Source organism: Fringilla coelebs (genome assembly GCF_963513975.1).
Source record: "Fringilla coelebs genome assembly, chromosome: 3".
NCBI classification, from domain to species: Eukaryota; Metazoa; Chordata; class Aves; order Passeriformes; family Fringillidae; genus Fringilla; species Fringilla coelebs.
In genome coordinates, this window is record NC_140030.1 from 25,353,717 (window position 1) to 25,368,017 (window position 14,301).

Below are 14,301 nucleotides of genomic sequence, written 5' to 3' on the forward strand. Positions count from 1 at the left end.
CTTCTTGACCATAGAAAACATTAATACTTTAAAAAAATGCTATTTTTTAGTATACAATTATAAAAAATGTATATGCACTTTGGATGCAGAATTATGTATGGGGGAAAGGGATCTAAATGTAAATGCAAAGTTAGGGAAATGGATTTTGTATTCCTAAATATTCTCTAGGACATACAATTCAATACTTACTTACAATTTAATCTAAAACTCATTTTGAATTAAATAAAAAAGTTACACTAGCCAATCTGAATTTTTTGTATTTATTTTAGCTTTTGAGAACATTGGTGTAATTAGTTCTTGCTGTAGCTGCAGTGCAATCAATAAAGTTACATCTGAAATAATTTTGGCTCCTTGGGTGGAAGAAACAGCACATAACATTATTGAACACAATTAAAATATAAATAAATGTAACATGGGAAAGTTCAGATGTATATTGAGAATTATCAGGTTTCCGGCATTGCAGAATATTTTCCAGGACTGTAAAGCTGAAACAAAGTCTCATGACCATTTCCACAATTGCTAAAAACCTCATGGGAGGGCAGATGCCATTTACTGAGTTATATTAACCTCTCTTGAGACTGAACTATCATAAAAGGTAACACAGGGAAAATCATACAGCTGCTCACCAATATTCAATACATCAAAAAATAAGCTACAAAATCCTGGAATTGTCCAGATGAAATTTGCATGCAAAGCAGTCATTTATCAGTCACCAGCAAATTGAGTCAGACACTTACCTTAGGCCCAGGAGCTCCAGGTAGACCAAGTGAACCTTCTGGTCCCATCAAACCCTATTTATTTATGAAAAAGAGAGAGGCATTTCTGTACTAAAACAGAGGAATAATGAGCTTGGTATCGTATTAGTAGGATCATTATTCTATTTCTTTCATGAATTAAACAGTAAATACAATTTATTTTATCTTACTACTATACAGGCGACAGTTTTGATAGAGTACAGTGGATTATTTAGACCTTCTATGGTCTAAATGACCACAGCAGACCTTCCAATGAAGGGCTACTGTGTAATAGGAAAAAATCATACAGGAAAAATGAACAGGCTGTCATAGAATACTCCTGAGAGAAAAATTCTTCAGCTCAAGACCCAGTCTGTAATGCATCTTTAGTTATAACTGAAAGTGACACAAAAGTTTCTTGGGTTCTGCTAAGGTTTTCCAAAACCAACAGAAGTATTTCTGGCATTTCATAATTCTCTTTCTTCTTTCTGACTGTGTGTCCCTCAAAGGTTGTCATAACTTGATCCATTGTGGATCAAATTGTGGAGATTTATCAGGAGCAATTAACTTTTGGGGCCGCACCTTTTTATCTTCTGCAAAATCTTCAGAGTTAAACTACTAATTCAAGAACCCAATAGCTTCTGCCATTTCAGATCATGACACTTCAGCACATGTACAAAGCCAAAACAACCTCTTGGACTCCACAAATGGAGTCATGTTCATAAAGGCATGTTTAGCTGCCTGTTCCCTACCTAAAATAAGAGCTCAAGAGTATTAAATCATCAAAGGGCTGACTTCCTTAATTTCTGTTTAATGCTAGTCTCAAGTATACATTAGAAAAGAAATCCTTCTTTGAAATCATACTTTCCAGGAAGGAATTCCCATTAATCACATTTTCCACATCTGGTGTTAACAATTCTCTATTTCACCATTTCATCTCACTTCACTTTTAGTCTAGAACTGCATGCATCAATAAAATCAATATATTATTATTGTTTTACTTGGACTTGCTTAAATACTGTGAAATACAATCAGCAAAAAGAGTAGCATAAAATAATACAGAAATGAAAAATTATAAAGAAAGTCAAAGAAGTAAGGCCTGGAAATCTAACTTGTCAGAGATTAAATTTTATCAATTATTCCAACCAATAATATTTTCAAAATTTACTGCTATTGCTGTATTTAATCTTCGCTTTCATATAAATAAAAACAATCACCTTCTGTTAAGTAATAAATGTTAGGAAAAATTCACTCCCATGACATTATCTCAGACTTCTTTTAAAAGTCATGTGTGATCGAAAACAGATATAATTTCTCACACAGATAACCACTCAGCTTTGCAAAAAAAAATTAACTTAATTTGTTTAAAACTAAACTAAAACTTAAAGGGTGTCTTTGTTTCCACTATAGAAGAGAAAATTCAGAATGCCTAAAGCAAGAAGTAATTCTCTGTAGCCATTGTTTTCAGAATTTCATCAGCTTTTTGGTATTTCACCTGTGCTTTATTATTAACCAAAGATTAATACAAATAAACCACAGATTAATTCATGTCTCTTGCCTGCTTTATGATAAGAAAATACTGGTCATCAAAACTTTCCATCAATATATATAGCAACTTATTCTTTAGGCCATAGACACTCTACCACAACACTAGATCATTTCTAGTGAAATCCACATCAGTCTTTGGGTTACAGAAGTGGCATATGCTCACCAAAAATGTCCCTCATTCCTTTTATCTTACACAAAGCAGAAATACTATAGGTACAGAATAGCTTCTCTTTTTTTTAAGGTTAAATCAGCTATGTATCCACATTGACCTGCAAATACACACCAGAGAAGGCAAATAAGAAAATACATTTAGTATAATTAAAGGTCAAGAATACATCTGCAGGAAAAGGAGAAATAAAGTCCATTTTTCCTGGTTTCCTTTCTTACACTTTCATTACTAGGCCATATTTTACTTGTTTTGTTTAAAAAATTACATGGAAACTACTAAATAAAATCAGCACACAGCAAGAAGGAAACTTTCAGATGCGATATAGGAAAAGCTTGTGAACAGAATCTAAAAACTATAAAAAATTAGAAGAGAAGAGAATGTCCTGAACAAAAGTGTAGAACAAGAACATAAAATATAGTATTATTATCCTATTTTGCAGAGCTGACATTATATGTCAGGTAAATTAATAAATTGCTGGTGTTGGCAATGCAATAGGGATAGTGATTACTGAAGAAGAGCTTGTTACTGAAAAACTTTCCCAAGCTATTAATAGACCATCCACAAGCTTTCCATCTGTGTTTTCTGGAACAAACATATTCAGTGTGACTAATACAAGGAAAATCCCACTATCTTTTCTGGTTTAAATTCCCTAATGCCATATAATATATTCACATATTCCATGCATCAATCTCCTACTTAATTTATCATGTGACAAAAAAAATACATTAAATGAATTTACAGGAAAGAGAAAATAAATTATTTTCAACTGTATCATGAACCAGATGTTGTTTATCTAAATAAAATTTGAAGAAAACATGGTAGGTGAGTTAAATAAATATGAGCACTTTGGAATCCCACAAGGCTTTATTGGAGTTGATGATATAGCCTTCCCTCTAGCATTTTGCTCAGATTTGCTCAGAAAGAAATGGAGAAATAAATTCCAGTAACAGGAAATAAAAATTCCAGTAACAGGCAATAAAAATAAAAATAGGTGAGAGAACAAATGTTTATGTGTTAACTAAGAGTAGGGACATTTAAACTTCCAGTTCAGGCAGTGTTTCATCCAAATTTGTTCTGGACAACTGCAATAACTGATTGTCGAGGAGATCTATTTTTTTCCAGAGAACTTGAGGAGGTAGCTGGAAAAGTCCTCAAAGTTCATGAAAACAAAATTAACTAGCGTACTCTATATTCTGACAGCTGTGATGTAGTGATTGTGCCTGTGGTAGTCAGGAAAGGAAGAGATGCTGTTTGTATACGGGGTGAGTATACTGTGTAGGACATTCAGAATGTACTGGATAACAAAGGAGCCCAGAATTTTTAAAACTCCAAACTAATTACAATTTCTGTCTCCAACAAAAACTACATCAGTTGAGAGAAGAGAAGAGAAGAGAAGAGAAGAGAAGAGAAGAGAAGAGAAGAGAAGAGAAGAGAAGAGAAGAGAAGAGAAGAGAAGAGAAGAGAAGAGAAGCCATACCATGAGGAACACTCCAGCACACCAGTACATAAATGATGCTTAGGTTAGTAGCTACTTTCATACCCAGATGGCTGATTTGGCATGCAGCGACATGTAATTACACAGGACAGGTGGTCAACATACGTGTTGCTAAACTCCATCCAAACAAGGATTCTCTTCAGAACAGGGAATACTGCAGTGGGATGTAAGCCCAAGTAATTTTGGTTTCAGGTCTGACCTTACACACTCTAGAAGATGTAACCTTAGCTAGGATGTTAAAGAGATTCATCAAGAAAGAGGATTAAAAAGTTCACATTGAGATCCTTGGCATCCTCTTCCTTCTTTCTCTTATCCAACCAAGTGAGGCACAAGCCACCATAACACCCCTGCAGTCACTGAAAGTGAGAAAGAATGGTCCCTGAAAAGATTATTCCTGTCATTCAAGAAAAGGTGGCTACTAAGTTGGTCTTAACAGTGTGACAGTATTGATGATGGAGAAATTAATAACAAAGCCCTTTTAGAGAACCACTGAGTATTCTGTATTTGTCCTTGAAGATATAAATACATACTACTTGTACATTTAACACTACAAAGGGACATCAGAACTCCCTTTGTCTATCAAAATGGATGAAATCCAGCCTGACTACTGAATGTCAAGAAGAAGTTCACTGATGAAGATTTTCATAGGGAAAGACCTCAAAAAATGACAGGAGAGATCAATCATGAGACGGACAAGTTATTAAACTGAAAAATACAATCTCTTAACAACTATCAGAATCCAAGAACCTATAAAAACATAAACTCACCTTTTGTCAAAATATTCAAAAGCTTAAAGTAACAGCAAGGGTAACAAAGAAACAACAGTTCACAGCTTTCAGCCAGAATTTCCATGCTGCAAATATGTCATTGAGCTAAAAATTTAGATTTACCATAGCCCTGTCCTTCCAACCTGCAAATGCTAGTTTGTTCCTGTATTTGCCATTGCATGCTTGTTTATGACAAGCACAGAATGGCAACACTGCAATTATTTGTTCATAATAACACAATTTTGAAACTTACAGTATCTCCTGGTGACCCTTTTGCTCCTGGTTGACCTGGCAGTCCAATTTCACCCTGTATTTTTTACATAAAGAGAAAAATTCTATGACTAATGTGTGTATACTTAACATTTTAAAATATATTCTTTAACTATGCAGATTTAATTAGTAAGATTGTTTTTAAATATATTAGGAAATTAGCATGGTTCTTTTTAAACTATTCCTTCTTTCTGGAGTAGTTAAAGTAAAACCTAGTTAGAGATTTTTAACCATGCCATGAATTGTTTCCAATCTTTTGCAGCACGATTTGATGTAATAAATCCTCACAATGAAAACTCTTCTCTAAGCCTGAACCCTTAGTTTGGAATGGGTATATATAGTATAGGTTTCAAGTGTGTTTTGAACAGCTAATAGTACCTTTTGTCCTTTTGCTCCTTGATTTCCAGGAATCCCAGGAATTCCCTGAGAAGAGAAAATAAAGCTTTTAAATATAGGGAATAATTTCACTAGACATTTTTTAGCATTTGCCTAAGAGATTTCGGTTCAAAATATGGACAGGGACAAACAAAACAAAACAGAACAGAACAGAACAAAACAAACAACAACAAAAATACAAAAAAAGCCAACAACAAAAAAACCCAAAGAATAGCAATATCCCTCAAAGCACCAAAAACACATAGGAGGAGAAAGAGCTTCAGCTGGAAACATGCAGACTACTCTAGAGATACAGTGAGACATTAATGTTAAATTGTTCCCCACTGCTTTGGTTGCAGTAGTCCATGTCTACTCAGCAGGCTCATATGCTCTTGCTTGCCCCAAAACCCTGACTGACACATGGAAAGGAGCCACTTTACATTATCCATAAGCTTTCCCACATAAGTTAAAGCAAAAGCGCTGGTCAACGGGACCATCAGCATGACAGATCATATTATCTAAAATACAGTGACTTTAAAGAGACAGATACATTTTATTTGATGTATACTAGCTTCCACCTTCATAAATACTTGAAGATCTCTGCCATTTCCTCAGCATCATTGCTCATTCAGCTCTACAGTATATCTCACATTTTTCTAACAGTGACCATTTAATCAAACATGATTCAGGTTAAAACAGACCTCTGTATATGCTTAATGCAGAAGTCTACATTCAGTTAGTCTATTTTCTCTCTCAAGTAAAAACTATTCAAATTTTTTGGACAGACAATGTTCGTACTTGTACCATAACTAATTTGCAGCAAGAATTTGGCTTACAGACTTTACATATTAATCTAATACTGAAAATAATATGGTGCAGTGAAGACAAGACAACTGTTCTAGACACCACTGAAACCAATATATTCTATGGGAAAACATAATATGAATTTAACAGCCATAACCTAATAGTTTCCATATGAATTACATCTGTGCAAAAGATAGTCCCATTGTTTTGCAGTTTACACCCACTTTTAGTAAATAATGACCCCCAAAGTAGAAACAGTTCATTGGTCAATGCCATATGAGTTAACAAATACATCCTGAGCATTTTACAGACCATCAAAAATCCAATGTACCTATCATTAAAGGAAGAGATCAAATAATGCAATAAAAATAACTTGAAAATAATACATCATACTGAGACTTCCACTCACATTATGTTATATAACTCTTCTTAACTTTCATCCAAAACCTTCTTAGATCTTTTGCACAAATAAAGAGATGGGAAATAGGGCATGTTTGTCACCACATTTAGGAATTTCCAGACCCATCAGTGAGTTCTCAATATAATTATTTAATATAATTATAATATTTAATAATGTAGGGTGGTTTTTTTTCTGTAGCTATAAAATATATAACCAAATGATGAGTGTCTCTACCTGTAATATAAACCAGAATTTATTATATGCTGAAAAACATCCCACTAGGCAGCAATCTTCTTGTCCTGAACGTACTAGAGACTTCCAGTTACATTTCTATGCAATTTGGAGGGCTCAGAGAAGACAGTTCCACACACTTATTCAACACAACAAATTATTTACCATGATATGAGCATGCCCAGAAGAAACACAATGTCCCGCTGAGCTGTGTTGATCTTTCTTGGTTAAAATAAATTGCTGGTACACAACATTAATTTTAAATCAGAAAAGAAAGACGAAACCCCAAGAACAACAATTGTAAAACTAAGTCATATTTCCTTTCCTTCCCCCTCTTTTTTTTCCCCTTTATAACTGATTCTGCACTACTGAGGTATGTGGAAATTAGACCCTTGTGTCAGTGAGAGTTGGTCTAAACCCTTAAAATTCTCTCACGGTTCATTAACATTCACTCAGCTAAGAATGAATATATCACTTACGCCGATGTGAGTGATTTCCAGAGTGCATGGGGTGGAGATTTTCAGTTACTCTCCACATGTAGACTGGCACAAAAGGAGAATGAAGTGGCTAATTTGATCATAAAGAACAAGTATTTCCCACGAGTTATTTTTCTGTGTAGCTTCTATGGTTCTATGGTTAAGTAATTACAAGGACTAATTTCTGTAGAATCAGCTCCAGAATACCTAAAAAATTAAAATTTATTGTTTTGTGATTATCTGTCCCAATCTATGACTTCCATTTACATGGATAATCTCTGGTTAAGCCATTTAGAATTATTTGCACTTTCTCAGAAGACAAGGTTAAAAGGTAGTCTAGATATCAGGAGTTTCTTACCTAACTTCTAAGTCAAAAGCCAAATCAAGCTTTGGAAATGTATCTTGTTCCCTCATTCACAATACAAATCCTTAGAATCTGAGCATCTTTTTTTTTTTTTTTTTTTTTAGTTCCATAGACATTTTGAATAGGAAGTTATATTTAGTAAGATGACATAACACTAACTAAGCTGTCAAAGAAACTTTACTATAATTATAAAAAAATACATTCTAACTTTAAAATCTGAGGCAAAGCAATTAGTTTTACTCCCTTTGTAAGACAAAATTTTATTTTTTTGAAGAGTATATTGCAACTAAAATTATCACAAATGCCTGTATTTAATCAAAACTTAATATGAAACACATTTACCAAGCAATTTTTCTGCCACTAAGGGAAAAACAATGTTTGGAACTGCTACAAATGGGAAAACTGCCACCCACTGGGAGTAATAGAATCAATGCTGTGTAATAGTTCATGATTCATTGGCCTATAGAAAAAAAACCCTGCCTTTGGGGATGTCCTTTGCAAAGCTATCGAGCACATTTTGTTTGTATAAAATATGAAAAGGAGTTGTAATTCTAAAGTTTCTTTTTCCTTGCCTTTCCAGAAAATGCAAGTTAAATGGTTTGTGTTGCACATATGCAGATATAACAGCAATAGAAACTAGCATTACATTTCTAGCCAGAATATCTGAAAATCAAACCATCTACGGTGCTTTACTGATTTCCATCCTTGTGTGAGTTGGAGAATTTCTACACTTTGAATTGGTCAATTTGTTCCCCTTTTTCTTTTACATCAAACTTCATGAAAGGTTTATTCAGTATTTCTTCATATTTAAAAATCAAGTTAATTGCAAGTACTGCCTCAGTTCTTTCAGCATCATCAATCTGACTTCATCAATTACCTTCACTTCATTCCAATGCCTTCCTCCTTTATTTGAAATTTTCCCTTAAATGGGAAGTCTTCCCTTACCCCATAAAAGCCTGCAATATTATTCATTATTTTAGCCTTTATCAGCAAGCCCTATAATCACATGAAATGTAAAGCCAGCAAGATAGTCTAGCAGTCTAGCAATTCTAATTCTTTGGTTTAAAGTCATGTTTATTCTAAAAATTCTCACCTGCAGTTTTATCACACACAGCTGAGTTTGTGCCTAAAAACTAATGTCATCATGTACCTGTCTGGCAACTACCTAAGATTTTTGGAGACTAGGTAAGGACTGCTGTCCTTATTCTTTATTCAGCCTCTGTTGCTTGTTTAATAATTTATCTTCTACTGTATCTCAACTATGTGTACCTAGAAGCCTGTCAGCTTTCTAAGGCCTGGTTAGGCCTGGGGAGGCTTTGCAGGGCAACCCAGGACCTGAAATGACACTTGAATGCCACGTAGATAATTGAAATAATCTCTAGTGTCACTGATGGTACTGTGGGATGGCAAATCTACCCTTTGAAAAAGATCTCACTCTGCTCCAAAAACTGTGTTGTGCCTGCCAGATGCTGCAGCTATCCTCATACAACTCCAATGGCTCCTGGTGGCCATGCCCAGGCAGCCAAATCCCACACACCTCGATATCTCCTTCTGTCTCAGGATCACATTGCCAAATGAAGCTCATCTCGGTATGCAACCAAATCCCTGGATGCTTCCTCAGCTGCAGCCTGCACAGCTGGGACTTCAGAACACCCAAAAGCATTAATTTGTTTCTGTTGTGATGATGAACCTCAATTTTGACAGTTACAAAATTCTGTATAAATATTCTGCTTTATTTCAGTTTCGACAATTTAAATAAATCTTCCATTCTTTGATAATAGCTGGCAGATAGAATGGATTTAACTGTAATAGAATGGAACTCCAAGAACTGAACTGTAAGAGGAAAATGTGTTCACAATCCCTGGAAAAATTTTCCTGTAGTTTTCATTAATCATGAGGTGTCTATTTTTGTTTTGGATTATATTAAACAGATGGACTTTCTTCCATGCAGCCCCATGAAAAAATCCTTTAAGGAAATTGCCTGGGGCCTCATATACAGTTTAACTAGATGTAAGCATTTTTAAGACACAAGCTGCATTTCTCTAAATATTTCCTGCTTTTTGCAGCTAGTACCAGGATTATTTGCATCCCCCTCATGGTTAATTTTATGCTTGCAAACAGCAGAAAAAACCACACAGAAGACCTTTTTTAAGAACAAAACAAAACCTATTTTAGTCTTAAAATGAGTATATATTAGGTCATTTTTATTCTTTATTTTCTGCTAATGTCTTTAATATTAATATTCCCCATTTCTTCAGTTCCTGGTAGGACAGGATACCCTGTTATGGAAAGTAGGAAGTTCTAGGCTACAGGTAACATATTCATAATCATAAAATTTTAATCTCTTCTCTGGAAGATGTGAAATTGTAGACTATTTCCAAAAGCTGCTTTGTTACGAGCAAACTGCTTTGCAGTCAATTCCCCAGGTAGATGTAGAGAACTTTAGTATACTTGTCATTATGATCTTATTTTCTTCTGATAAAAAGATGGTTTTTCTAGCATATATGAGTTCTCTGATTTATGTTTCAATCAAATGGTTCCTTCCACTCTGAAAAATCTGCGATTCTGAGACGACCCTAAAGGGTCTTACATAAATTACAGCAATAGAACACAACACACAAAAGATATCTATCTATCCACATGTTCCCATGATCCCTCTAAACACCTGGAAAACTCAAGTCTTTATGTATTACTGATCCTTATTTGACAAAGCCTACTTGATGATACAAGAGAGATTTACTGGAGACGTGCAAAAAAGTACAAGTCAACCCATAATTTGGATGAAAGTACAACAATCAAAACACTTTTTAAAGGATTATAGCAAATCCTTGATAATCCTAATAGAATGAAAGAGACAAACCAAATTTGGATAATGTATAAAACTGAAAAAGAAATTCAATGAAGCAGAATCTGCTACTACTGAGTAGTTGCAATTGATGAAAGGAAAAAAAAAGGGCTACATACAAAGAAGCATTCCCACAGACATAATGACTATCCACCAGACCAGCACAGCAGCTTTAAATTAAGTTCAGGAAAGGAAAAAGCATTACCAAGATCATTGCAGTTATAAGACCACAGTTTTCAAACACTTTTTTGGCAAATCAGTTATTAGCAATAAAACACACATGTTAAATGTGGAACAGAGTGACCCTTATTGCATTGCCAACACCGCAGACCTTGGACAACTATAATCTAAAAGCTGGAAATACTGATAGAAAATGAAAACTATGTATATCTTGTCACAGGCTGAAACTGGTGTCACTCTTGTTTCTTGTAAAGAACCCTCAAAAGAATACAAGCATCAGCCATGCCAAATCTTCATGGATCCAAAGGTGGGCAGACAGAATTGAACTCCCAGCCCTGCAGGTGACACCACAATGCCTTCCCTCTGCCTATCATGCTAGCACCAACCTTAGAGTTTGGGATAACCAACATCCAATCTGTCAGAAAACCTACAAACTTCTAAAGGCTGACAAAGTGACCTACGTCTGACACTTAAACACACTGATACTCAAACAGTTGCAAGCCTTCAAAATGCTTTAAAATTTATCCACCACTTACATTACAGGGAAAAACTCAGGAGGGTCAGAGTGCTTGAGCACCTTACACACAGTAAGACAGGGCAGGCTGAGGCCAGCAAAGCCCCCCCAAAGAGCACTGACTGCTGCCCTGCTCCTTACACCCACCCCATAACCAAAGAGTTCTGTCCTCACAGGTCACACTGATGCAGATGGATAGAGTTTTCAGCCACATCTCCTTCCCATAGTAAGGAACCACTCAGTTAAATTAGCAGAGAGTAAGTTTAACAATAAATCATGCTTTTTTTTTTTTTCTTTTCTTTTTTTAAAAATATGGCAGATTCTGCAAAATTGGTCACAGAACGCAGCAGAAGAAAACAGTAAAACTGTGTTCCAAAAGGGACTGTAAAATTCCTACAGAATTGGTCCATTGCTGGCTATTAAGCAGGATGGACCAGCCTGCATTTTTGGCTAAGAAAGTCCCAAAGCTCTGACAGAGAGAATTTGGCAGTAAATAACAGGTGAAAAAAAATAATTTTCTATATGTTCCTATCCATTCCCAGAGAAAAAGTTCTGTGATAATTCCTTAGTCCAAGTCTGTTTGGCAGCTGTTACCTGCTTAAAAAATAGCTAAGTAAAATTGGAACAAAGGCTGGGACAAAACCTTTCCAGAGCACAAAGAAAGAAAATCACACCTTGACTCACTCAGCAATCATAAAGGCTAAATTTAATTACTAAAACTAACTACTAAAGCAAAAATTAATTTTCACAATAAGAAGCAAAGGTTGCTTCTTAAAATGGTTTAGTATTAGTAGAAATATTAGCTAAATCTCACAAATGGATTTAAATTCCCTCTTATGGATCATGGTGTTTTGATTTGCTTTGTTTTGTTATGGATCAGAAGCCAGACTGTATTCTGACAAAACTTTCCATAGCTTCAATTTGCAGTAATTTTAGTATGGAAGGATTAAAAAAAATGAAACTTACTGTGCCACATTTCCCCAGGTTTTCTAGCACTATATTTACTTGAGTGTCTGAACTTGAGTATCAGCTTCTCAATTTCCCATTTAAAGCTGTTTATGGACAGGAATAATGCAATGCTAATGATCAAGCAGGTCACACAGAAGAAACACAACAGTAACTAATTACTTTGACAGCCCAACTACCACTTGAATATAAAAGTAACAAAGCAGCCCTGCTACAAGCTGTTTGTTTTTCTCTTGTGTATTTTCTGCAGGGATTCAATTAAAATAATTTTAATTAATCCAAATATCTAAACTGTCTAAGACAAAACAAAAATGACCCCTTCTATTTGTGTCACATATTTAATGATGAATTAAATGCAGATATCAGTTTCACTGTAGAAAAAATCACATCAAAGAAATAGACTAAGTATAGATTCGTACTTGACTATAGGAGTTGAAATGAAAACCATTCTGGGTAATTCTCAGAATGCAGGCTGTAGATTTGATGCCAGATACAGCACTTAGAGCTAGATACAGCTAGAGTGCTTTGAATCACCTCACTGACCACAGCTCTCAAGGAGGCTGTCACTCACACCTTCTGAGGACTCAGGTACAATTTTTTCCTCTGGTTTCTCCCATGTTGAAGAAGAAGGATGACTTGCTGGAAAATTTGCTACACTGTTGAAGCTGGATCAGAGGAAGGAAAGTCAAACATCCTTTTGGTAAACCTCTTTCTATTTGTGGTTAAGTAACTTACTATAAACCTGTTGTGAAGCATAGAAAAGAACAGCAATGTGCAAATGAAATCATAAATATTTATGTCTGCTACATTCTAACCAACTGCCTTCCTCATTCATACTTTACTCTCTATGTTTGGTTTCTAAATACAGCAATAAACTGGGGGAAGTTTCTGCTTGGTATTCAGGGTCACTGGAAATCCCAGCAGATATTTACCTAAGTCATAAAATTGCATAAGAAGAAAATTGCATGGCAAGAATAAAAGGAGATGCTGTTCTTTAAAGATTAATCAGCACACGTGAAACAATGGGAAGTATAAACATCAACTTTGTGGGCACTAATAGTCAGATGCCAGCCCAACACACAACATATACCACCCCAAACATTCTCTTCAAGCCTTTCCTCCTTCAGAAAAGTCTTTTTCAGCTGAAATGAAATTAGCACATGCGTTCAGAAATGTACTAAATACTACTACTGACATCAGGTGGACCCAAAAGTACGCAAATGAGTCCTTCTTTAAATATCACATCAAAGGAAGTGAATGTTGAGCACTTCAGGTATACTTATTTTATTCCATTTTATTCCACTATTTAACTTCCAAGATCTTTACTTGTTATTTTTAGCAGGTTGAAATAACCAGTTACAGGTACACACACACACACAGACACACACAGACACACACAGACACACACACACACAATATTGCTTTAATTCTTTAATTTAAGCCAAATCAACAACCCCACTTTTAACTGATACTTGAGAATAAAGAAATTTCTGATAAAGAACACAGGATCAATTTACAGTTGTGTGGATTTGTCCACTCAACTTTTCAAAAATCTACATTTGATCAAGTCCACTGACTTTTTAGAATGTCTTTTTCTCAGTCCAAGAAATGGTATATTAAGTAATATACTTGAAATGTATCAGTACATCATTTGCTCAAGTAACAAAAAAAATTAATCAGAAATGTTTTTGAATGATAATCTGTTGTAGTTAACTGATGTTTTCCCACTTAAAACACATTGTCATATTGCATATCTATAATGTTAAAATGCAAAAAAATCAATTTCTATAGAAAAACCCACTGCAATATTAATACCAAGAAAATTTATTTTCTGGTATGGAGAGAAAAGGCAGTGATCTTTGTAAGCACATGCATATCACAGTCTCTGCAATTTCCTAAATGCACATCCTAAATTTAAATAGGCAAACATTTATTCATATTTTTGGGGAATATTATCATGAGAGAATTAATTGGATGTGTAATGAATACATCCATACCACCAAACTGATTCACTCTTAGTTTCAAACCAGATCCCTACATTCCCTCTAAGCCAAGCTGAAAACATGACAGCTAAAGGCTCAAGATACATATCATCATTCCCTCAGGGGGAAAAAACACAGGTGGAACAACATGTGTCTTACTCTAGACAGAATAAGTTTATGC

The 14,301-nt window shown here is 34.9% G+C and overlaps 1 protein-coding gene across 2 annotated transcripts in view; it reads right to left on the minus strand.

Moving 5' to 3' along the window:
* COL21A1 (collagen type XXI alpha 1 chain) overlaps positions 1 to 14,301 on the minus strand; it is a gene marked incomplete at both ends in the record, with an annotated part of 65,386 nt that overhangs the window by 12,727 nt on the left and 38,358 nt on the right. For both annotated transcript variants that reach the window (XM_084202294.1, XM_084202295.1), the window contains 3 exons: positions 738 to 791; positions 4,967 to 5,020; positions 5,362 to 5,406. In XM_084202294.1, coding sequence (XP_084058420.1) covers positions 738 to 791; positions 4,967 to 5,020; positions 5,362 to 5,406 — 153 coding nt within the window. The remainder of the gene's footprint in view (positions 1 to 737; positions 792 to 4,966; positions 5,021 to 5,361; positions 5,407 to 14,301) is intronic.